The following is a 27,535-nucleotide window of genomic DNA, read 5'->3' on the forward strand; positions in this document are numbered from 1 at the left end:
TTAGAATTTTATGATACCTACCTTGTAACAGAAACTGCAATTCTCCATAGTAAAGTATTATAGTACATATTGTGTTCTTAGCTCCTCACTGAACCAGGGAGGTGAGCAAGCAAGCCTCATCACCATTGTAAAAATAGGGAAAGAGAGTAAAAAAAATGAGTTAAGTAAGTTAAATAGTTAGGAGCGAGGGAGGGGTGAACCTACATTGGGACTAAGTTTAGTAATCTTTCCAGGACTGAGATGAGGTGTGGAGGGTGGGAAGATGGAGCAGAGAGAGTCACTGCATAAGTCATTACAATATTTGAGGCTACATTTGGAAGTAACCACATATGAAGTGAGAAGTTGCAGAGGGGCATTGCATCTTAAAAGAACTGATTCTTCAAAGGAGAAGTGATAAATTAATCAAATTGCATTCCAGCTTCAGCATAAACAATATAATATGTTAATATCAACATCTTAATTATTTTAGTGCTTAATAATTGTTTTCATCTGCTCTGGAACTCTATAAAACCTTAACCATAAACTATCTTTTCTATTCATTTTCCTGCTTCCTGGGTTGTCTTTTATTTGTTGCCAATGAAAGAGCACCCATTTAGGACCTCAAAACTAATTATTTCTCCCTTCACCAGTATCATCACTGATTGTAGCAGAAAGATACACATCACGGTATGAACACAACAATAAAGTAGCTTTAAAGAGATAACGGTATTGGTCTAGGATTTGTAACCACAGTGATAGCAGCAACAAAAGCTAGCTTCACGAGTCACTTAAATTGTGATTGAGTTGCAGATTTTTTATTCTTTGTAAACATCTAAGTAAGTCCAAGCATTACTGCCCTCTTCAAAACTGTTGATGTCACCCACATCAGGAACAGGGAGAAAGTGTCCCCTTCATAAGAAATTTATTTTTAGACTGTGTTTAAGGTATAATCATCAGCCACAGGTTGCTCATAGATTGCAACTATCAGGACAAATGGAGTCTCCTCAAAATATCCTTCAGATGACTTTGGTTTCTGGCCCATTTCCTGGTCTATCTCTTATCCTCCACCCTTGGCCAACCATGCCAAAGATGGACTGTACTTTTCCCAGTGATAACTGAAAATGTTCACAAATTATAACTGTACCATTCAGTCCAAATACTTTTACTTCTAGAGCAAAACAGATTGATTTTCTCCAGTAACAAACAATTAAAGGGGTTCTTCAATTCCTCAAATTAGTTCTAATATCAGTAAGTAAATTAAAAGGCAGCAAAACCAAGTTTGTCCATCAGGTCCTTATCAGTCCTTGGTAACCCATACAGCAGCCTTGTCCTGAACTCTAAGGTGGATAAATGAGGGGAAGGCTGATTTTGGCATCCAGCTTACCCTTCGTTAATCTAGCTCATCCTTCTCAGCTGACACAAGACAGAAATAACATCAAAGGGTGATAAACTCTTGCCTGCAAACCTAGGGTTCCATGGTTCGCTGGCCCCGGCCCTAATCTATCAATCCATTTTCTACACAATAAAAGGTAAGAAACACATCACAGATCGGTTATAAGCCGTGGCAGTGGTCTCTGACAAAAATGAAATACATCAACCAACCCAACGTCCAGTGTCCCTCTTCTAGAGTTTGAATCAGTAGGGGTCAGCTGACATGTGTAGCTGGGATTTAGTATTAAGTCCTTTTAGGCACGGATATTATGCTCACATATCTTGTGGTATAAGTGTAAAGACTTGACAGAAAAGTTTACTTCTGGTATGATTCTGATCTTTTATGCAAATAGCACTGTTATTTTATTTTATTTTTGCATTACTTATTGGCTTTGCACACTAAGTAATAAATGAAACTGGGTTAGAATTTACAATCTGTGCTCTTAAATATTGCTTTAATCTTCATTTGTTATTAAATGTCAGTTTAAGGAGTCGGTATATAAAAGCCTTCATTTAATGCCATTTCGTTACTATATTTTTAGAAAGAAAGGCAATCCCTCTAAAAGTCTCAGGGTTGACGGTATATAATCTAGTCGTTACAAAGCAAAGGCACTATAGAAACAAAAGGAATAAGTTTTTATATCAGCAAAATCTCTTTTTATTATATTATATTTTCTCCTTTCTAAAATTCATTGCTACAGGGCAAACATCTTTGTGCTAATAAAGGACTTACTTCAAAAATTTTACATTGAAGGTCAGAGTTATGAAATTTTTCTTTTTTTATCCTCATTGTACTTTTCTTCATTTTAAATTCATTGTGAACAGGAACGAAAGTTTGCCAAGAATAGTCACATCTGTTTTTAATCCTAAATTAGTTTACCTTTTTAATAAAGTCTGGTCCACAGCATATTGAAATGACAAATTTTCATACTCACTGCACCCTATCAGTATGTATATAGCCAAAACTACAGTTTTAATATGGAAATGAGTTGTTACACCAGTATCAGTGCCTTACAATGCATGCTGGATTTTTGTTTGTTCGTATTTTTAAAAATAGCATTGCATTGAAATGAACAAATTATCTAGTATTACACTGAGGTTTCCTAATAGAACATTTCATAGTTCCATTGAAACTTTCTACAAATGACTTCTCTCACTCCAGCAAAATGAGGGAAACCAACATCAAGAATGGAGGTAGGAGAAGGGTATGAAGAAATAGTATAGAGGTTCACTTATGCTCTGTCTGGATTTCTGGGATAAAGTCAGGAAAGTTGATTGATCCCAAAGGTGGCCACAGTTAAACAGGTCATCTTAAATTATGCTCATACTTAAAACATGGAAATGTTGGTGTTTGAAAACAGTGGTTGACTATGTGGACTTCTTAGTCAATGTTAAGAGCAAAATCCATTATTTTACAATAATTTTATCTGAAATCCTGGCTGGTTACAGATAATGCAAATAATGAGATCAGTGAAATGGGAGGATGCTGATTAAATACAACTCTCTGCTTTCCATTAGGGTCATCTGGTGATTTTGGTGACTAACTCTTCTCTCTTTCAGCTCTTGAATTCATAATGGTGGCACTTTTTGCAGCTTTCTTCCCAAGAGACATATTTGTAAGTGTTGGATTAAGAGGCTGAATATTATTCAGCCTTAACAGAGAAAAAACTCCTGCCATATGTAAGGAGATGCATCTCCTTGGAGGACATTATGCTACCTGAAAAAAGCCAGGCACAGAAGGTCAAATACTACACGATTCCACATACCGAAAGTATCTAAAAGAGTCCAACTCATAGAAACAGAGAATAGAATGGTGGTTACCAAGGCAATGAGAAAGGGAAATGGGAGCTGTGCAATGGGGATAGAGTCTCAGCCATGCTAAAAAAACTTCTGCAGATCTCCTATGCAGTATGATGCCTACAGTTAACAATACTGTATTACAGTCTTAAAAATTTGTTAAGGGGGTAGATCTCATATTAAGAGCTCTTACTACAATAAAAGAAAGAAGGTGACTCAGTCAGAACTTTGTGCTGTATCTCTGTGTTTTTGTGTTTTTAACATTATCCCTGATTTTATGTTAAAGCTAATATTTTTGACTAATTACAAGTGCCAGATACTGCGTTAAGCATTTCCCACATAATATCTCATTAAATTTGCACCGCAACTATGTTCTAGTATAACCTGCTTTTTACGGATGTTATAACTGATGTATGGACAGGGAAAATAAAAGATCATGTAGCTAGTAATGGGTGGAATCCACAGTCCATAAACCCTACTACCAATTAGCACTATACACTGCCTCCTCATAACTCCTGCTTACTTTATACGTGTTTGTAAAATGTCTGATCGACATTCTTGGCATTCCCTGAAATTTCAATTGCTTGAAAAGTTAAAAATCATGTATTATAAATGTGTTTCCATCAAAGAGTGATTAATGTTGTAGTAATAACAGTCGGGTTCCTTGGACAGGCCAAACTTCTCAACTTCACTGACATTCAAAAGAAGAGAGTATTGCTGATGTGAAGAACATCAGCAGTGAAAAAGTTATAGTCAGGCCACCACCTAGGCCAGGCCCACCACCAAGGGCCTGATGTTGTTCTCATAATTGTATGGTTGTTCTCATAATATATATATATATATATATATATTTAATATTACAAATTAGACCACTCATGAGAGTGAAAGAGGGAGCTATTAAAAATTGTGATGTGATAATAGGCAAAACCAGGACCTGTCAGAGCAAACTGAGATGTATTCAGGACACACAACCTAGTAAGAATCTCCATCTCAGGGTGAAATTACAGGAGGCAAAGTCAGGGACTTATGCATTGGTCAGAAACTTTTAACTACTATCCTATCCCTTCCACTCCTTAGCTGTCAGCCTCAAACTATTTAGCAACTCTAGAGTAGAAGAGATATAAATTGCTATAGTGCCAAGTCCTATGTGATTCTGAATGTCATTTAAATAAAGTAAGGTTGGGAATTGATTATGATATGATTAAAACATTATGAGGCACACAGTGGTGACTCAGATGTTTGTTGAATGAAGGATTTAATAAATAAATGTTATGATGTAATTATTAACTACTTAAAGGAAACTGCCAAGAAGTCACAAGTTATATGTCATAATATAATAGTAAATAGCATACACCATTTTGTCCTATTTCTTGTAAAGATGCTTTTCTTTTTTTAAAATTTTTTATTGCAGTTCAATTTGCCAACATTTAGCATAATACCCAGTGCTCATCTCGCCAAGTGCCCCCCTCAGTGCCCATCACCCAGTCACCTGAACCCCCCGCCCACCTCTCTTTCTACTACCCCTTGTTCGTTTCCCGGAGTTAGGTGTCTCTCATGTTTTGTCACCCTCACTGATATTTTCACTCATTTTCTCTCCTTTCCCTTTATTCCCTTTCACTAATTTTTATATTCCTCAAATGAATGAGACCATATAATGTTTGTCCTTTTCCGATTGACTTACTTCACTCAGCATAATACCCTCCAGTTCCATCCACATTGAAGCAAATGGTGGGTATTTGTTGTTTCTAATGGCTGAGTAATATTCCATTGTATACATAGACCACATCTTCTTTATCCATTCATCTTTTGATGGACACTGAGACTCCTTCCACAGTTTGGCTATTGTGGACATTGCTGCTATAAACATTGGGGTGCAGGTGTTCTGGCGTTTCACTGCATCTGTATAAAGATGCTTTTCTTTGGTTAAAAATGTAATTCACATAAAAGGAAGGACTGATTGGTAACAATTAGAACAATCCATTAATCATGGTCTTTGATAGGAAATTAATTGATTGGAACAAATGTCCATTTTTGAGCAAGAAGTGAAAAAGCTAAGCTTTAGCTTTATTTTTCTCTTTTTTACTATCCATATTTGTAGTAATGAGTAATAATGACTAGCACTACATAGCAAACATATTTGGAAAAGATGAAACATTTATTTGGTTGACACAAATGAAAAAAACAAATCTAAACTGTTTACTTCTCTGATGAGTACTTAGAAATAACATGATTAGAGGTAAATATAAAATGAACTGTACTTCTGGAAATTTTGATACAATCATTTGTATATTGCAGAAGATGGCCTACCAATTTCACACTATTTTTACTTTCACACTATTTATTTAAAAAAAACCTCTGTACTCCTGTGATCAATATCACATTATTCCTCTATTAAAGCTTTTCTACATACATATATACTTGACATATATACATATGTATATTTTAGAGAGAGAGAGAGAGACAGAGAAAGTGAGAGGTAGGAAGGGGTGGGGAGAGGGAGAGAGAGAGAGAGAGAGAGAGAGAGAATCTTAAACATTCTCCACACCCAGTGTGGAGCCCAAGGTGGGACTTAATCTCACAACCTTGAGATCATGACCTGAGCCAAAATCAAGAATCAGACACTTAACTGACTGAGACACCCGTGTGTCCCTACATATATTTTTAAACCTTTTTTTTCTAGGTAAAGTAGATCAATTTTTCAATTAAAATGTGCTTAACTGAATTCATATTCCAGCAAAATTTCTCATTTGTGTTTGTAAAATGTTTTAGTTTCTGTATGTACTGTTTTATATTATCTAGGCATTAACAAATTAAAATAGTAATTTATTATTTACACATAAGTGGCAAAATAGGATGAAAAAATTTAAATTTATTCAACAAAATGAAAATATAGTTATTATGACTAATAGGAATGTATAATATACACTATCTGTAAAATTACTTTACATCAAATATAATAGACATGTAACTAATTGTGAAACAACATAAATAAGTTTTCCTGTATTACCTAATCACAAATGTTCCATGGTAAAGAAGGTGCTGGAAAATAATTTGAAAATATAGCATCTAGCATTCCAAAAAGAGCAAAAAGCAAAGCAAAAACTCTCATACAGTTTCTTTAAATAAAAAGAAATCCCAGTTTTTACTTTTAAAGGAGCAATGGGAAACCATGTATTTTCCCTTGTTTCTAGCACTTTAACTGCAGAAAAATCACTTGAGCTTCACAAAAAAGTTAAAATAAAACAGTATTTATTCTGGATCAACTTTTATATTTAAATAGAGAACAATGTATCCTCAAATAAGTCACATAACCTTTCTAGGATTCAGTGTTTTAATCTAGAAGATGTGAGAGTAATTTAGCTTCATTAGAACCATTCCATCTGAATAATCCCATGAGTCTACAAAATAAATGTTCCATTATTTCACCTTTAAATTAAGTATAGGAAGAATTCAATATGATTCAAAAATAAATACTGATAAAACATATTTTGGTTCTAAATAATGGGGAGTTGAAAAATATCTGTACATAACGAGTAAAAAGAGCAATGAAGAATAAAGACAGTGGACACAAGGTGACAAAGACAGAAGATGAAAGGGATTAGAAGGTAAAGAGAGAAAGAAAACAGGAAATAATGTGTCACATACACTAACCTTGCTAGAAGAAAAATGACATATATACATGCAGATAAGCAGATTTTTGATAAACACAAAGAGATGCCAATTCATAGACAAAGACACACATAACAGAGAAATAGGAAGAGAGTGATAGTGATGGGGAGAGGTAGGAAGGGAGAATCCCCCCAACAGACACCCCACAGAGAAGTTCAGAGAACGCATACAAAGAGGTATCAAGAGTGATAAATACTCAAAACAATAGAGTCAGACATGTGTATGAAGATTATAGAGCAAGACAGAGAGAAAAAGACACCAAAGCTAGCTTCAAAAACATTCCCATTTTGTGGACATTAAAGGTATTATTATTAAATACTGTAAAGATCGAGATATGTATTAGATAAACACAATGATTTCACTTCACGTTTCTTATCTGGAGGTAACCATAAACTTAAACCAAGGCCTATATTCACTGTCAGAGTAGCATTTCCCATCTCTGCTATAAAGAGAAGCTATCCGGGTCAAGACAAGTTAACGCAGTTTTGCAACAAACTCATTACAGGGTCCATCACTCCTGTAAAGGAACAACTATATTACCTCCAATCGCTGTTTTCTTTATTCACTAACTAAACACAAAGGTCTCATAGCAATTGCTAAATTGGCTAACATGCAGGATATAGCATATCATAGTTAGTGGGGAGAAGAGCACCTGCTGCTAGGGATTTTGACATGACATTTTTGGAGAAGCTGCATGTTAAGGAATTGGCCTATTTGTATCCCAACAACCCTGACTTACTAGTTACAATGATACCACTCATTATAGTCTTTAGATGGAGGAAGGGGGTAGAGAATAAATGGGAGGGGTCCCCATTATTTCTTCTCTCTAGACTGAGAATTTGAGGTTTAATGATGACCAAGACTTGTCTTGATCATCGTGACCATTTTCCTTACTCTTTAAAAAACTGCCAACTTGTGTACTGATTTAAATCTGGCACTGATTGTTTTCTATTTTTCATTTAAACCAAGAGGCATAGGGTGGCATAGGGACTGAGAAGAGACAATTAAATAATTTTTACTCTGACGAATGAATAAGATTAGTTACTCAGTTTATCCTTATTATTCACTCATTCTTAATATTTATCTATTCTTATTATTCATAATAAGATATTATGATATAATAATATAGTTTTATACACGATGGTATTCATAGTCATAGCTTTAATTTTGTATCATAAAAATTTTTGACTTTTTATTCTGCTGCAGAATAGATAAAAACTTCACCCATGTCCCATAAAGCTGTTATTGCATGTTTCATAGGGTTTTTTTTTTTTGAAGATCTTACTTGTTTATTTGAGAGAGAGAGAGCGAAAAAATGGTAGAGAGAGGGGGAGAAGCAGGCTCCCCGCTGAGCAGGGAGCCCAACATGGGGCTTGATCCTAGGACCCTGAGATTGTGACCTCAGCTGAAGGCAGATACTTAACCGACTGAGCCACCCAGGCACCCCTGTTTCATAGTTTTAAATAGTTCTCTTCACATTTCCTACAATTATAATTTTTATGTTCCTTTTGTGATACCAAGATGTACTTAGATATGGGACATTTTAGGGCATCTTTCCTCCTTGATTTCTTCCCATGGGTTTTGTTTTGTGAGTTTTGTTTTTCAGATTCCACTTATAAGTGGAAGCATGCAGTATTTGTATTTCTTTGTTTCATCTCCCTGAGCCTGATTCCTTCAAGGTGCACCCATGTTACAAATGGCAAGATTTCATTATTTTTTAATGTCTAACTAGCATTCCATTACATACACATATACACCACATCTCCAACCATTCATCCATTGATGGACATGTAGTTTGTTTCTGTGTCTTGACTACAGTAAATAGTGCTGCAATAAACATAGGGGTATATATGTATTTCTGATTTAGTGTTTTCATTTTCTTCAGATAAATATCCAGAAGTAGAATTTCTGGATCATATGGCACTTAAAAAAATTCTGAAGAACTTCCATATTGTTTTGCATAGTGGATGCTCCAACTCACATTCTTACCAACAGGGCGTAAAGGTCCCCTTTTCTCCATATTCTCTGCAACATTTGTTATTTTTTATATTTCTGATAATAGCCACTTTAATTTTTTAATTTTTTATAAAGATATTACTTATTTATTCATGAGAGACACAGAGAGGGAGAGAGACAGAGACATAGGCAGAGGAAGCAGCGGACTCCTCGTGGGGAGCCTGATGTGGAACTCGATCCCAGGACCCTGGGATCACACCCGGAGCTGAAGGCAGATGCTCAACCACTGAGCCACCCAGGCGTCCCCATAATAAACATTTTAATATGCATGAGGTGGTATCTCATTGTGGTTTTGTTTTTCATTTTTCTGATGATTAGTGATGCTGAGTATCTTTCCATGTGCCTGTTTGCCATCTTTATGTCTTCCTAGAAAAATGCTCAAGTCCTCTGCCATTTGTTAATTGGGTTGTTTGTTTTTTTGCTATGCAGTTGCAGGTGTTCTTTATATATTTTAGATATTAACCTCTTATGAATTGAAAATATTTTCTCTCATTCAGTAGGTTGCCTATTCATTTTGTTAGGGTTGCCTTTGCTGTGCAGAAGCTTTTTAGTTTGATAAGTTCCATTTGGTTTATTTTTGCTTTTGTTGCCTCTGCTTTGGAGTCAGATCTAAAAAATCATCATCAAGACCAGTGTTAAGGAACTTCATGCTTATATTTTCTTCCAGAAGTTTTATGATTTCAAGCCCCAAGTTCAAGTTCTCAATCTATTTTGAGTAAATTTTCGTGTATGTTGTAAGGTAATGGTATAGGTTCATTCCTTTGCATGTGGCTATCCAGTTTTCCTGACACCATTTATTGAAGAGACTGTCCTTTCCCCTTTGCATATTCTTACCTCCTTTGTTGTAAATTGACAATATATATGAGGGTTTATTTCTGGGCTCTCTATTCTGTTCCATTCTTCTGTCTATTTTTATATCAATACCCTAGAGTATTTTGATTAATATAGCTTTGTAATATAGTTTGAAATCAGGGAACATGATACCTTTAGCTTTGTTTTTCCTTCTCAAGATTGTTTTGGAGTTCTTTTATAGTTTCATGTAAATTTTTGGTTTGTGATATTTTGGTGAAAATGTCATTGGAGTTTTGATAGGGATTTTTAATGAATCTGTAGATTGCTTTGGGTAGTATACTTTAGCAAGATTAATTTTTCAAATCTGTGAACATGGAATATCTTTCCATTTATTCGTGTCTTCTGCAATATCTCTCACTAATATTTTATAGTTTTCAGAGCACAGGTTTTTCATCTCCTTGGTTAAATTTATTACTAGGTATTTCCTTCTTTTTGATAGAATTATAAATGGAACTGTTTTCTGAATTTTTATGATAGTTCACTGTTAGTATATACAAATGCAACAAATTTTTATAGATTGATTTTGTATTCTGGAAGTTAATTAAATATGTTTCTTAGTTCTAATAGTTTTAGGGCAATCTTTAAAGTTTTCTCTATAAATTCTACACAGAAAATAAGTATAATTCTATATGAAATAATGTTGTCCAAAAATAGTGACAATTTTATTTCTTCCTTTCTACTTTGGATGCGTTTTACTTCTTTTTCCTGCCTAATTGCTGTGGCTAAGCCTTTAAATACTACGTTGAATAAAAGTGGCAAGAGTGGGCATCCTTGTCTTGTTTCTGATTTTAGAGAAAAAGCTTTCAGCTTTTCACCATTGAGTATGATATTAGCTGTGGGCTTGTGATATATGGCTTTTATTATGTTGTGGTATGTTCCACCTATACCCACTGTATTGAGAGTTTTTGGTCATAAATGGACATTGAATTTTGACAAATGCTTTTTCTCCATCTATTGAGATGATCATGTAATTTTTATGCTTCATTTTGTTAATATGTTGTATCACATTGATTTGTAGATGTAGAACTATTCTTGCATCCCTGGAATAAATCCCACTTCATCATGGTGTATGATTGTTTTAAATGCATTGTTTAAGTTTGCTAAATTTTGTTGGGGATTTTTGCATATATGCTCATGAGGAATATTGGCCTCTAATTTCCTATTCTCTCCTCTCCCCTCCTCTCCCCTTTCCTTCCCTTTCTTTCCTTCCTTCTTTCCTTCCTTCCTTCCTTCCTTCCTTCCTTCCTTCCTTCCTTCCTTCCTTCATATCTGTGGCAACCTTGTCTGGTTTTGGTATCAGGGTAAGCTAGCCTCATAAAATGAGTTTGGATGGGGTAGAACTATTTCACTATGAACATTCCTCTTAGAACTACTTTAGAATCTACCCTATAGATTTTGGATTGTTATATTCCCATTGTAATTTGTCTCAAAGTATTTTTTATTTCTTCTTTCATTTCTTCATTAATCCATTGGTTACGGAATAGAATTTTGTCTAATCACCACACATTTATGGTTTTCCCATTTTTCTTCTTGTAGTTGTTTTCTAGTTTCAGACCATTGTGGTTAGAAAATATGCTTGATATGATTTCAGTCTTCTTATATTTATTGAGGCTTGACTCATTTAAGCACTTAACATGTGTTCTACCCCCGGAGAATGTCCCAAGTGCTCTTGAGAATATACTATCTACTATTTTGGATGGAATATTCTGTATATATCTATTAAGTCTGTCAGTCTCATGTGTTAAGGCCAATGTTTCCTTATGATTTTCTGTCTGGATGATCTATTCACTGGTGTAAATAGGGTATTAAAGTTCCCTGCTCTTATTGTATTTTATATCGCTGTCTCTTCCTTTAGGTCTATTAATGTCTGCTCTATATACTTAGGTGCTAAGTATGTTGGGTACATAAATATTTGCTCCTGTTATATCCTCTTGTTGGACTAACTCCTTTACCACCATTTGATGCCCTTATTTGTTTTTTTAATACAGTCTTTATGTTAAAGTCTCTTTTGTCTAATAAGTATAGTTACCCCAGATTTCTTTTGGTTTCCATTAGTATAAAGTATTGCTTTCCACCCCTTCATTTTCAGTCTCAGTGCATTCTTACATCTGAGGTGAGTTCCTTTTAGATAGCTTGTATATGGGTCTTTTATATTTATCCATTCAGCTACTCCATGTCTTTTAATTGGAACATTTAGTTCATTTACATTTAAAGTAATTATTGATAGGTTCATTTACATTTAAAGTAATTATTGATAGGTATGTGCTTATTGTCATTTTGTTCATTGTTTTCCAATTGTTTGGTAGTTCTTTGTTCATTCCTTACTCTATTCCCTTGTGGTTTGATGCCTTTCTTTACTGTTATGTTTAGAGTCTTTTCTCATTATCTTTTGCGTATCTGCTATAGGTTTTTGCTTTGTGCTTACATGAGGTTCTCACAACACCCTATATATCTAACAGTCTATTTTAAGTTGGTAACAACTGAAATATGAATGCATTCTAAAACTTGACTTTTTCACACTCATTCCCTTGTTATATTGTTATTACATTTTACATCTTTTTATTTATATATCCTTTAAATAATTAGTGCGGTTTTAATTATTTTTACTACTTGTGTCTTTTAACCTCTATACTAGCTTTATAAGTGATTATTCTACTACCTTTCCTATATATTTATCATTACCAGTGAGATTTGAACTTTCATGTTTTCTTGTTACTGATTAGTGCCCTTTCTTTACAGCTTAAAGAACTCCCTGTAACAGTTTTTGTAAGGCCAGTTTAATGGTGATGAACTCCTTTAGTTTCTGTTTCTCTGGAAAACTCATTTCTTCTTCAATTCTGCATGATGACCTTGCCAGGTAAAGTATTCTTGGCTGGAAGTTTTTTCCTCTCAGCATTTTGAATATGTCATGACCCTCTCTTTGGTCTGCAAAGTTTATGCTGAAAAATCTGCTGAGATTCTTATGGGAGTTCCCTTGTATATAACACATTTTTTCCCCTCATTACTTTTAAGAGTCTGTCTTTATCTTTACTTTTGACATTTTAGTTATAATGTGGCTTATTGTGAATATCTTTGAGTTCATTTTATTTGTAACTCTCTGGGATTCTTGGATGTGGATGTTTATATCATTCCCTAGGTTAGGTTGGTTTTCTGTCAGCATTTCTTAAAATAATTTTTCTGCCCCCTTTTCTCTTTCTTCTTCTGGATCCATATAATGTGAATGTTATTCTATTTGATACTGTCCTAAGGTGCCTTAAGTATACTAACTTTTTAAAATTCTTTTTTCTATATGCTGCTCTGTTTGGGTGAGTTCCACTGCACTGTATTCCAGCTCACTCATTCTTTTTCCGTTTTGTCTTGTCTGATGTTGAATACCTCTGGTGTGTTTTTCAGTGCTAGTTTTGTATTCTTCAGTTTTGTGACTTCTGATTGGTACTTCCTTATGTCTTTTATCTCTCTGTTGAAGCTCTATGTTCATCCATTCTCCAAAGTTTGATGAGTGAATTTATCACTATTCCTTTAAACTCTTAAACAGGTAAACTATTTAATTCCATTTCATTTTTTTTTTCTGAGGTTTTATCTTGCTCTTTCCTTTGGAGCATATTCCTCAATTTCCTCATGTTACATGACTCTTTATGTTTGTTTCTATCTATTAGGAGAAACAGCTACCCCACTTGGCCTTGAAGGAATTACCTGTGTAGGAGATGAAACTTGTCCTTCAACTTTGCCATAGCTTTTGGTTGTTTCTTGAATCTCTGTGATTGTCTAAGCATCCTGATTTATTTTTGATGGGCTACAGTCATTGACAATGTGCCAAAACCTGTTACTGTTCCCAAGAGAGGGATCTCAGTCAGCTCTTAGTTTGGGGCTGAAGGGGAGGCAGACCCTTAGGCTGCAGCTTTTAAAGTATGCAAATGTATACAGTCCTATGGGGCCCCAATCATGAACCCTGATGTCATCCAGACCAGGAGATCCAGAAGTGTCCCCTGAGTGACTGTTACAAAAAATGGTATCAGATGAGTATATCAAGTCATTTCTGAGAATGCAAGGGCCTGGCATACCCATCGGCTTTAGCAGGGTGGTCCAAGATTTCAGGAACTATGCAAGCCTGCCTGTGCTAGCAAGGGAGAGTGCAAAAGTGGCACCCACCAGCACTTCCATCTGGGAGAGACTTTGAGTCAATTCCTGCCCATCTAGCTGACTCTTGAAGATTAGCAAATGGGTCTCCTTCACAAAAGTCTAAGCATTTTCCAAACTGCTGCCACTGTGCTGAGCCCTTTAAGAGCAGTATCTAAGTTCCCTACACCCCGATGGGTATCTCCTGGATGTAAGATCCACTGTTTTTCAAAGCTAGATGCTTTGGAGGCTCATCTCACTAGTGCAGGTCCCATGGGTTAGGGTGCCTGCATTAAGCCCTTGTTCCTCAGATAGAAGATCCTATTCTATGAAATCCATCCTGATTGTGAGTTGCCATGCCATGTTTCTGGAGAGACAATGTTTCTGCCTCTCTTACCTGTCTTGATGTGGCACTTTTATCTTTTGCCATCGAGGAACTGTTCAGCTAGTTCTCAGATGTTTTTCAGAGGGAACTATTTCTTACATAGCTGTTTATTCACTGTGTTCATGGGAGGAGGTGAATTTAGGATCTTTCTATGCCACCACATTGGACTCCACCCCTTGACAGGGAAGTCTCTAGTATTTTCTTTCCCATCATCTACATACAGAAACTTTTCTCAGTATAACTTTTCTAAACCTATCAATTTAGTTGGATGTTGATAAAAAACGATCAATTCTTAAGAAGCAATTGTGCCATTTTTGAAATAAGGCATTTTATATTATGTGAAAATTATAGTTCAGTGACATCTTCTTGGCATGGATTTACCCCTGGTTTAAAGGATTACAGTTTGTATTATATCCAGGATGGAACAAAGTTAACAGGTGTTAAATATGCTCAATAAGGCAGTAGAAGTATGGTCAAAAACGTATGCAAGGATTCAAGACATTTTTGGAATGTCACATGAGTAGAGATACATGAAGACATATAAAGTAAGGGAGAAGTAGCCTTAGGTACAAGGAGATCTGACCTGGCAGAATCTGGAGACTAGATGAAAAATGCCATGATGATTGGGGCTAAGAAGTGGGTTAAAATTTAGGTATTAAAGTTTGTAGATGGAAATTTTCCACTAGCAAAACTACCACTTTGAATGGTCTTCCCTTAACATTTACGTACAAGCAAAAATAAATATGAATCAATACAAATAAGAAGTGAGTGGTTTTTATCTAAAAAAATAAACTTGGTATCTGGAATGAATCTCAGTAGCCATTGTGGATATCACAGAATAGATCCCACTGCACTATAGAATTTGAAGATGTCTTTTAGCAACAGGGTCAGCTCTCTGCCTTAGCACACAGAGTAAAATATCCCAGCCAACAAGATGCACCCACAGTCTATTTTCTCATTCTTACCCATAAATATATAAAAGACCACTGACTGTATGAATAAAGTCTACAACCCAAAAAGAGAAAATGACAAGGAAATAGACAAATTCTTTGAGAGACACAACTTACAAAAGCTTACACATAAAGAAATGAAAAATCTCACCATCCCTGTATCTATTGAAGAAATCAAATCAATCATCAAAAACTTTCCCACAAAAAATAACTTCATCATCAGATGGATTTACAATTGAATTCTCTGAAACATCTTAGAAAGGAATAATACCAATCTTCAACAATTTCTTCCAGAAAAAAAAAGAGAATACTTCTCAATTAGTTTTTATAACTAGTCTAACATTGTTATCAATACTTGAGAAAGATATTAAAAAATTACAGACCTTTTTCTGTCATGAACAACAATATGAAAATCCTAAACAACATATTAGAAAAATGAATTCAGCAATCTATAAAGTAGTACAAGACATCAGGACTAGTATGATTTGTTTCGGGAATCCCAGGGTAGTTTCACATTCCAGAGCCAATGGCTGTAGTTTACCACATTCACACAAAGGAGAAAAATCATACGTTTAATAAATATAGAAAAAAAACATTTGAATATGTTTAATACATGTTCATAATAAAAACATTAACTGGTAATATGGAGAAATTTCTTAATTTGATTAAAATAACCTATAAAATGTCCTATGACAAACATATACTTAGTGATAAATCATTGAAAGCTTTCCACCTGGGACAGGGAATGAGCCAAGTTTTCTCATTATTGTCGCTTCTATTAAACATTATATTGGAAGTCCTAGGCTATGTAAGAAATAAAATTTGAAGGATTGAAAAGGAGAAACTACCTCTTTTTGATGACACACTGTGCACATAAAAAAATGCAAAAGATTCTGAAAACTATTAATATTAATAAGTGAATTTAGCAAGGACAGTGAATATGTAATATGCAAAAATATATTATATTTTTATATACCAACAACAAAGAGAAAATAAAACTCAAAATGAATCCCATTTATGAAATAGGATCAAAATGTCAAATATCAGGGATGAAGTCTAATAAAAGATGTACAGGTCCTCTGGATTGAACACTGCAAAATATGATGAAAAAAGCATTCAAGAAGACCTGAATAAATGAAAGGATATATTACTTTCACAGATTAGATGACTCAATATTGTAAAGATGTTAACTGATCCACAAATTCAACACAACTCCAATCACTATCCTGGCAGGCTTCAGTGAAAATTGACAAGTTGGTTCTAAAATTTATTTGCTAAATCAATGAACCAAAAATAGCAAAGACAATGTGGACTAAGAAGAACAAAGTCAGTGGGTTTAGATTAGCAGATCCTCCAAACTTAAACAAAACAATTGCATATATGCATACAATGGAAAGTTACTCAGTTATAAAAAGGAATGACATTCTGATACCTGCTACAACATGGATGAACCTTAGAAAAATTATGCTAAGTGAAATAATTTACATGGAAAGGGACAGATAAAGTATCAGTCTATTTTTATGAGCTTCTAGAACAGGAAAATTACATAGAGAGGACTTTGGAAATTGTGTGAGTGTGTAACAGGATGTGGATGCTTGATGATTTGTTTGGGGTGATGAAGATGTTTTCCACATAGATGATGGTAATGGTTTTACATTGTGAATGTAATACAGGACACTGAATTGTACACTTAAAAATATGAAAATGACAAATTTTATGTTATATCCTTTTTATCACAATGTAAAAAAATAAATACACAAAAATCATTGAATTATACATTTTAAAATGGGTGTGTTGCATTGTATATGAATTATGTCTCAGTAAAGCTATTAAAAAATGATTCTTATTAAGTCAGTGTGGTAATAGTTGAAGGACAGACATGGTCAAATGGAAGAGAATAGAGAATGCAGGAGGAGATTCACATATATGTTCACATGATTTATGACAAAGTTGCCAGAGAAGTATGGTGGGAAAATAATTGTCTTTTGATAGACTGTTGTTGCTTTTCATGATAAATTCATATGTGGCACTGATTTTAAAGGATAAATATGTATTAATTTGATAAATATTTTAAAATATTAGATTTATAAAGTATCCAAGGTAGAAAGACAAAGACTCACATTAGGTGACTAAGTAACCAAGAAACTAAACAAACAAACAAACAAATAAAACACCTTTCTGAGGTCAACATGCATTAATCATTGATTAAGTATATGCTATAAGGAGGGATAAATGATATTGATTTATAATACTGGCTGAAGTGGACCACCTCCATTTTGCTTAAATACCATCAGCATATACCTGAACACTGAATTACTCCATCCCTTTACCAGTCTAACTCTTTGGCACAACTCATGCAAAGTAACAATGGTATATATAGGCATTTATGTATTGCCATCCACCATCACCATTCTTTCCATCCATAATAAGTCAAGGAGCCAAATCAAATGGTCAGGTTAAAAACACAACAATCCATATACCAGTTCCCTGCCCTCAATCCCAGCAATAAAACACCCAAAAAACAAAACAAATACAAACATTCGCAACATTTAACACATATGATGGAAAAGATGGTTAGTATCTAACCTTTATCCACTGAAGATTTGTCTGCTTGAGCTTATTTTCAAGTTTATCTTGCTCTTCTGGGCTTAGGGGAGCACTTACAAGCACTGTTCCTCCAGTTTCATTTAATTGTTTTAGAATTCCCTGGCGCAGGGGCAACTCTTCTGCCAGTAACTGAAACAGACAAATGCAACAATGTTTAAAATGAATTACAGCACCATTCCGACTATCTCACCTTTGTCTCTATTGATTAGTCTATCAAAACGAAGCAACTTGACTGAAGGCCAACAGGTACCTCAAGTATCAACCGCTTTCTACATACTATGGAACTGATGGACCGGAGCACCCACTCTCAAGTAGATAAACCAGTGCTAGAAAGGACCAGAATATCTTATCCCTCACAGATTGTTTTCAAGAAAAAAAAAGTACTACATGGTATCATGAGCTTCAAAATAACACCCCAAGCATTGTTAAGGGTCTGAAAACATATATCTGTCAGAAATAGAGCAATCTAGGTAAATTCATCCTCCTCTCAGGTATTAAGCCTCCATGCTATAATTTACTACTGAGTAACAAATTGCATTATCATATTAAGAGATAACTAATATTGAGACCATACCACGTACTGGGTGCTGCGTTAACCTCATCATGTAGTATATAAAAATTAACTGAGATAATATAATTCCATGAGGTAGATCCTATTATCTTCCTCTTGTGCAGAAGGAAGCTGAGACAGAGAGATTAAATTCCAACAGAGAGGTTAAGTACCAGCTCCAAGTACACAGAAGTAGCAAGCAACCGAGCTGTGATTCCTACTTGGGCAATTTCATTCAAGAACCCTTATTTTTGACTCCTCTGCATCCCTGAATTTCTTTAATTCATTCAGTCTCCCTTATAAATGCCCTTTCCCAAGACCTACAAAACTATTACTGGCTGTAATGACTGTCCTTTATTTCTTTGTGTCATCTAGAACTGCAGTGTCCAATAAAGTATCACTAGCCACATGAGGCTACTTAAATTAATTAAATTTCAATAGCGTGAGGGTCATTTCCTCAGTCACACTACCTTTCAAGTACCCAAAGGCACATACAGCTCTTGGCTACTACAATAGACAATAGAGAGTATTACAGTCATTACAGAAAGTTCTGTTGGACAGTGCTGATCTAGACTGTCTAAGGAAAAAAAGAAAATCAATGCATATTTATTAATAAGTAAATGCCACTAAACATGTCTCTTAAATGAGTTATCAATTATATTTCTATCTATAACACTCAATACATTTAGGAAAGATCAATTTTCCAGAACCGAGTTAATTATTTCTATGATACACTCATCTTCAAATGAACTATAGATCCAAAACTTGGTGGGTTGTTTTTGTAATATTTGACATAGAGTAGATGCTCAATATCTGTTTACCTAAACTAAGCATTAAGTTTATTTTTATACTTTATCCTCCATTCAGGTACAAATTTCTTGTTTCACAGAAATAAGTGGTTGATATTGGAGTCTAATTTGCATGTACAAATGAACTGAATCATTGATAAAGGAGAAATTCCATTTCACTTTGATTGTATGACCTTGTAAAATGAGGACAGCAACAACCATTTTGAAAGTTTTATATGAAGATTAAATAAATAGCAGATATAAGTACATCTAATACTTAGCACATAATAGAGGGTGATTAAATGTTAATTTCTCTTTCCCTTTCACCTTCCCTTCAAGAATTACAGTGAAACAGATCCAAATAAGTTTTTGTCCTAAAACTAAAACCAGGAGAGTTAATCCAACTGCAGTTGGACATGTCAGTCAGCCAGGTAAGGTAATCAGTAACAAGCAGACGTCGCAGCAGGAAGGCAAGAAAAGTCACTTGAATAGGTTGGATGTCTTTTCAACTAGTATGGAATGTGAACCAACACTACGCACCCCCAACCACTCCCAGACAAAACACTGTTTCAGGCGAATCGAACACCTCTAATTAGAGGCTGAAATAGTGAGATTGATTTGGCAATTAAGATCTTTCCTGAGAAATGGGATTCATTTCTATAAAGTCCCTCTAGTTTTTGAAAGAATTTGGGGTTGTAAAATTCTCTAATACTTCTAAGATTAATTCCAAATTAGTTTTCAAAATAGTGCCATGCATTTTACACACACACACACACACACACACACACACACACACTTTTTACCAAAAAAAATATACTCGCTGGGAAACACTGGGTTAAAATAATATAAAGTTTTGAGAAAATCTAGTGAGGCACTGTCAATAACCTAATGGGCAGGAAATCGATGATTAAATACCTTAAAAATAGATTCATATACTCTTTATACAAGTAGGCCCTGGGGGTTTTTAGAAAACAAAATTACCTTGACTTGTTCAAGTTTTTCTTTTAGCTGCTGCTCATTTCCAGGTTCAAGTGGAATATTAGCAACGTTATCCGCTTCTTCCAACCATAAAACAAATTCATTTACATCTCTTTGAAATTCTGACAAGATATTCTTCTGTTCCTCTAGCCTGGAGAAATAAGAATAAAACTGTTATAAACAACATATTTCTCAAACTTTTCTTTCTTTTTTTAAAGAAAACTCAGAAACAAACAAACAAACAAAAAAACCTGTAGTAACACTTTCAAGAAAATAAGCAATTTAAAAGATGTTAACAATACACAAGTTTTAAAGAAAATTCATTTACTTTGACAAAGCAATTTCAATATCTCCAAAATCTCTAAAATGTAAGAGATTAAAATTGGTAAAGAAACAAAATTCTGATTTTAAAATTCCAACAACATTACATTATTAAACTAGAGCAATGTTTTCCAACCTCAGAGCTATTGACACTTCAGATTGGATAATTCTTAGCTGTGAGGGGCTGTTCTCTGCATCGTAGGAGGCTTAGCAGTAACCCTGGTCTTTCCCCACTACATGCCAATAGCATTTTCCCCCCAGCTGTGACAAGCAGAAATGTCTTAAGGCACTACCAAATACTGCCCCCCCCAGAGCAAAACCACCCCAGGATGAGAGCCACTCCACTAGAGTAAGTACAAAATGTGAAGTTGCATGCTTTAAAATGCTTGAATAAAATACACCTTTCTGGGAAATTGTTGTGTTAAAGTAAAAGCTTGGGAATTAAAAACAACACTAAGTTTTTATATGTTAAAATGTTTTCCAAATTATGATTCACCATTTTTCTTAGGAAAGTGGAAAATTGACTTAAAATACATAATATATGTTGTACTGGTGGAAGTTTTCAATTAGAAAAATTTATATAGTGTATGTTATTCAATTAGGCATAAATTTATTCTAACATATTGAACTGTAATATAGTTGAACAAAATGGTCTTCACCTCAGGTAATTTACAATGTCTTGTTTTGTTATTTTTTTGAGAGATACATGTCCCCTGTCTATAAGGTTTTAATTGAATATACATATTCTTATATTTCATGTATATATTTGAAAATACACCTATACTGTAATAGCTCAATATATTTTTAATAAGAATACAAATGACCAGGAAAATAGAATGTTTTTTTTTGTTTTGTTTTGTTTTTTTTTTAATTTTTATTTATTTATGATAGTCACAGAGAGAGAGAGAGGCAGAGACACAGTCAGAGGGAGAAGCAGGCTCCATGCACCGGGAGCCCGATGTGGGATTCGATCCCGGGTCTCCAGGATCGCGCCCTGGGCCAAAGGCAGGCGCCAAACCGCTGCGCCACCCAGGGATCCCTGGAAATAGAATGTTATCAAAAGCCCAGAGGCCCCTCTTGTCCCTTGCAGTTACTAACACCAAGTATAACCAGTATCCTGTCAACTTGGATTATGATGCCTATATTGAAAACTGAGTATATGGAATTATATGCTATATACTTTTTTTGTGTCTTGTCTCGTTCATTCAACAATTTTACAATAATCAACTATGTGGTATATAGCTTAATTTATTTAATCCCCTGGCTGTAGAGTATTGAACTGTTTGAATATATATCTGTTGGTGGACATTTGGGTTGTTTCCATTTGGAGGATGTTTAGCTGTTTTTTTTTTTTTTTTTGAACTTTACAAATATTTATTGAGAGCTTACTAACTTCCAGCAGGGCTACTGGGCATAGGATTAAAAATAGATATATTGTGTGCCTTGCCTTGAGGATCTCACAGTCCATGAGAGGAAACAAGAGATTTCCATATGTAGGAATAAGACACAGCCTATCTTATTTATAGCCTGTACAAAGACAGGGTGTTGAGAGAACTACTATTACACTCTTTCCCCAAGCCAGGTCCATTTATTGAATTTATGCTTGTTTATACTCAGTTTTTCTCTTCGATGAGAGTTTGTCCAAAGTCTTTTCTGGGGCACTTGAGGAGACATTCTCTTACCCGTCTATTCTCAACAAAGCAGACACTATGAAAACTCAAGTCATATGAAGGGATCCTATGGAAATCCAAGTCATGTTATATTACTGTTGCAGTCAAACTCTTCTACTGCCTCTCAACTTATTCACAGCAAAGCCAAAGTCATTACATGGTTCTGCTAGGGTCTAGATCTGTGCTGTCCAATACGGTAAATACCTTCACATGTGGCTACTGAGCACCTGAAGTGATGTTAGAAGAATTGAGATGTGCTTTAAGTGTAAAATATACATCAGATTTCAAAGACTTAGTACAAAAAAATTGCTCTAACTCTGTACCTTCTACTCAATTTTGTTGAGAACCTACAACTGCTGTAAAACATAAAACTGTTTAACAATTTCATTTTTATTCATCTCATTTTTCACTAATACTTTCTATATGACATACAGGTTGAAATAATATTTTAATATATTGGGTTAAGTGAAATATATTCATTTCATCTGTTCTCACTTTTTAAAAAAAGGTAAGGCAACTCTATAAATTTCAATTACATATGTGGCTCATCTTAATTTTCTATTGACCAGCACCGATCTAGCAAATCTGCATATCCCCAATTTCCTTACCTCTCTGACCTTATTTCTGCCTACACTCTATTTCTCTTATCCTTCTTGAGACCCTCTAGCTTCCTTGCTGTGCTTCTCAAATATACTACATGGGTCTCTGCTTCTGAGTCTTTGTAATTGCTGTATTTTTCTGCCTACAATGTCCTTCCCTTAAATACCAAATATGCCTGGCTCCCTCACCTTCTGCACATCTTCCCTGATGACCCTACTGAAAATTACACTTCTCCCAACTTTCTATTCTTTCTCCCTGCTTCACCTTTCTAGTTCTTAAAAGTTAACAAACAAACACTATAATTTGGTTATTTTACATAATGTCTATCTCACACACATGAAATTAAGCTTCCTGACATCAAAGATTTTTATTTATTGTCACATCCCTTGCTCCTGGAACAATGCCTGACACAGAATAGATGCTAAATCAGTAACTGTTGCATTAATGAATGAATTCTGCCATTATTCTTTCCAATTTTACATGCATTTTGCTTTTATTTTTTAATTTTTTTTATTTATTCATGAGAGACACAGAGAGAGGCAGAGACACAGGCAGAGGGAGAATCAGGCTCCATGCTGGGAGCCCGATGTGGGACTCCATCCCGGGACTCCAGGATCATGCCCTGGGCTGAAGGCGGTGCTAAACCCCCACCCTGGCCCCCGGGGCTGCCCACATTTTGGTTTTAAAGAATCTTTCCCATTCTTTGTCATACTGATAGGTTATGGGGACTAAGGAATGCTCTTGTCAGTGTTGAGCACCAGGTGATGTATGAAAGTGCTGAGTCATTATACTGTACACCTGAAACTAATATTACACTGTAGGTTAGTTAACTGGAATTTAAATAAAAACCTAAAAAAAATAATCTTTCCCATTCTTTGTAATACTGATTCTGAAACATGGTCTAATTTACTCACCAACGTGTACTACAATATTTCACCAAACTGGAGACATATGACACCATCCTAAGTTCTGCCAGGCGTGAATTGGAAAAGGCATGGTGCTGATTAAACTCTGACACTTCTCATTTAAAGGCTTTCTTCGATGAAGAAGTTGTTCTTTTAGTTTTCTTTATATGTGTGTCATATATTCCTCTTGCATAGACAAAAGTAAAATATAAGTGAAAAACTGGTGAGGTAGTCCTAAAACTTTCTCATATTTAGAACTTGTCTCTCCTCTATCACCTTTCCCTTCAGAGTATTTGACTTCTGTTTTTACCCATCCTATCAGAGGATGATTTCTTCAGAGGGCTCCACCACTGTTTCTTGGATTTTCTTCCAAACCATATGTGGTCTTGCCAGCAGAGTTTGTAAAACCCATCCTGGTTTCAGTTATTTTAATATGATACAATGTGCAGGTTAGAATGGATGAAATTCAGTTCATTTGCACGGCTTCCCAGCACTGAGATAGTAGCCACTGAATCAAGTACTAAGTCCCCACATTACTACCATGAGATGGTATTCGTCTTCCCTAATTTGCAGATAAAGGAAAATTAGTCTTAGTATTTTTCCCAAGGTCATACAGCTATTACATAGTCAATCCAACATTCAGTCCTGGGTCATCTGGGTCCACATTCTGTGCTTGTCACTTGACCATTACATCTGGTCTATGAGTGCTTCCACCTTACCTAGCTGAGTTGACAGTATATACTCCAGTGAGAGTATATCGAATTGCATCAGATATTCAGGGGAAGTTACTAGTAGAAAAAATAGGAGATATGGAACTTAAAGATCTGGAAATAGACCTCAGAGTCCTCTGCAATAAGTTGGTGGCTAAAATATGGTAAACTAACTTTTGCACTAATCATTTGCTCTTCATATTTGGTATCTTCTGAATCCATCCTTTCTTCATTTTCAGATTAATGATCAGAAATTTTCCCTCTCACTTATTTAAATTGAAAAATCAAAGAAAAAGTCCCTTTCACAGCTACTCACTGATTTCTTATGTATGGGTAACCTGTAGTTCCTGCTCTTCTTCCCCTTGCCCTTCTTTAATGTGGAAAGCCAAAGGAAGGCCTAGAGTATTCTGACCCTCCAAAAGCTACATGGGTCTGTGAAGAGGTTCTTCAGCTCAAGAAATACTCAGCTGAAAGAGAACATGGTTCTCCCTTCTTGTCATTCACATGCTTGTTTTTAGTGATGATCCTGAAGCCCCTAACTTTGACTTTAGAGAAATAAAAGGGGAGAAAGGAGAAAAGTGAGCTTTATGAGAAAAACTGTACCCCCTACATAGCTATCCCGTCCCATCTGGGTTCTCTGACATGGATTGGGACATGGGGTGCAGAGGAGGTTGAAATCACCAGTAGGAAACCTAGTACTACTGTCAATTCTTAGTAAACCCTATGGGCAAGTGACTGGTGTCAATTGCTGGCAGCCTGTCTTAGAATGTGGAATTGAACCATTTTTCTAGACTCAGGACTGAGCAGCAATTCTTAGATGAGGAAAACATCCATTATAGACATCCTTTATTTGTTTAAAAATTCTCAGGTGGTTCAAATGTTTGAGACTAGGTTTCAAGGTTGTATGTCAGTCTACCTCATCATTCTTCCTTTTCTCTCCTTTGTTCGTTCATTCGTTCCTTCCTTTCTTCCTCCTTCCCTCCCTCCCTCCCTTCACAAATCTTTGTCTCCTTTAATATTTGGCTCCATCATCTTGTACTGTGTCCCCAATACATGGAGCAACCATTTTTTTCTCATTTCAGTTAACTATAAAACTTGGCTAAAATCAGATTACATTTGTAAAACCTAGACAGATGGGTAAAAGCTTTTCTCAGCCTTCATCTAGAAATTAACCATATCAGGGAGAGAAAATATCCCAAACCCAACAAACAAAAGCTTGAAGAGCAAGAAAGGGTAATACCAACCCCCCCAAAAAAAACAACCAAACAAAAAACAAAACCAACCAAACAAAAAAAACCCAAACGTCAAACCTAGAGTAAAATTCTAAAAGCCAATATCTCCAATCTCCACTTCAAACATGTCTCAAACTAGTTACTTGTGTATTTTTTTCTTTCAGGAAAATCCAGCCAAGAAAAAGAGGGAAAATGTATTTATTAATCGTAATTGAGATTTATATATTAAATTGCCATCAAACTCTATAAACATTGTGTACTGATTTTCCAAATTTAATATTCTACTCTATTTCCTTAGGTCATTAATTATTCTTTGAAAAATTGATTTTTAAGATCTGAGTAATAACCCATATGTAGGTACACCGTATTTCACCATTCTCTTTTATTATTAGACATTTAGTTTGGGTCCTATTTTTCATTATAATAAATAACCCTATAAAATACATTTGTTTATGCATTTTGATTTACGTATCTGCTAATTTCCTTAGAATAAGGAAGAAATGTACACAATAAGAACACTAAGGATTTTGATACACATTGCTAAATTCCTTCTGAATGCTAGTAATAAGAATACTCATGCACTTCCACCAACAGTTATAAAACACTTGTCTCAACACATGTTTACCACTATAGCGCATTATGATTTATAAGCTTGATGGAAAGAATAAAAACAGTTTGTCAAGGATGTTTTTTCGGTTTTTTATTAATAGAAAAGTTGAAAAAAATTGTGTATTTGTCATTTGCTTCTACTATCGTCTGCTGTGTCTGTTGCCCATTTTTCCTCAGTGTTTTATTTGTAAAAGCTCTTTTCACATTATCCACTTTGATAAAAAATAAAAATTAAAAAATATTGACAATACATTTTTCCCTTCTACTTTTTGAATTTTTGTTTGTTTCTAAATAAAATTGTATCACTTTCTTTGTTATTTCTTTCACTGATACTATTCTGAAAATTGTAAACGTCCTAGAGTTGTTTAAATATTTACCTTTACATCATTCTGGATCATTATACTTTCATTTAAAAAGAATAAAAATTAGAGAAACAAACTATGAGATACTCCTAACTCTGGGAAACAAACAAAGCTTTGCAGAAGGGGAGGAGGGGGGTGGGTTAGGGTAACTGGGTCATGGGCACTAAGAAGGGCACTCGATGGGATGAGCACTGGGTGTTATACTGTATGTTGGCAAATTTAAATGTAAAAAAGAAAAAATTAAAAAGAATAAAAACTTAATCCATCTTAAATTTATATAGCTAAGTTTCTGATCTTGAAGGGTTTTTCAGAAATTGATATTTTTTTCCCAGCACAATCTATTATCTATTGATTTGTGGTAGTTTCCTCATTTTGTATCTTATATGCAATGGAGTTCTTTTTACTGATCCACTATAGATTTTTTTTACAGTAATGCACTACTTCAAGCACTGTAGCTTTAAAGTAGGTTTATTTTCTGGTAGGTTAACCTCCTCTCTTACGTTAGCTATTCTAATTTACGTAATATGAGTATCATTTGGCCAAATTACAGAATAAATCTCATCAGGGATTTTGATAAGGATTCCATTAAATCAACAAATTATTTTGTGAAGAATTATTGTCTTTCCAGTATAAATCTGTTAAATTTTCTTTTTTTTTTTCTGTTAAATTTTCTATATTTATAGTGCATCTGGAGTGTATCTGGGACTTATCTGTGCATTATAAATAATTAAGTAGGTTTTCTAATTAACTTTCAGCATCAGTTTGAAAGGCAGTGACTTGCATATGATTTTAAGGATATTAACTGTATACTAATCTAGAAAATTCTTAAGTATTCCCAGATAGAATAAATCATCACTTAAGAAGTAGAAGTTTTAGCTAAGCTATTTGCCATAGTCTTTCTCTTCACACAATGTTTGTGGGAAACTTTTCTGATGATTTAATTTTTTAAAAAAAGCACAGCATCGTTTTAAATATGAAAACATTTGGTAGTCATTTCTTGTCTAGATC

The 27,535-nt window shown here is 34.7% G+C and overlaps 1 protein-coding gene across 15 annotated transcripts in view; it reads right to left on the minus strand.

Moving 5' to 3' along the window:
• Positions 1-27,535, minus strand: part of DMD (dystrophin) — a 2,170,621-nt gene that overhangs the window by 759,568 nt on the left and 1,383,518 nt on the right. For all 15 annotated transcript variants that reach the window (XM_025439443.3, XM_025439430.3, XM_025439477.3 and 12 more), the window contains 2 exons: positions 20,122-20,269; positions 17,782-17,931 (listed from right to left, as the gene is read on the minus strand). In XM_025439443.3, coding sequence (XP_025295228.1) covers positions 17,782-17,931; positions 20,122-20,269 — 298 coding nt within the window. The remainder of the gene's footprint in view (positions 1-17,781; positions 17,932-20,121; positions 20,270-27,535) is intronic.

The sequence above is a fragment of the Canis lupus genome, chromosome X (genome assembly GCF_003254725.2).
Source record: "Canis lupus dingo isolate Sandy chromosome X, ASM325472v2, whole genome shotgun sequence".
Classification (NCBI taxonomy): domain Eukaryota; kingdom Metazoa; phylum Chordata; class Mammalia; order Carnivora; family Canidae; genus Canis; species Canis lupus.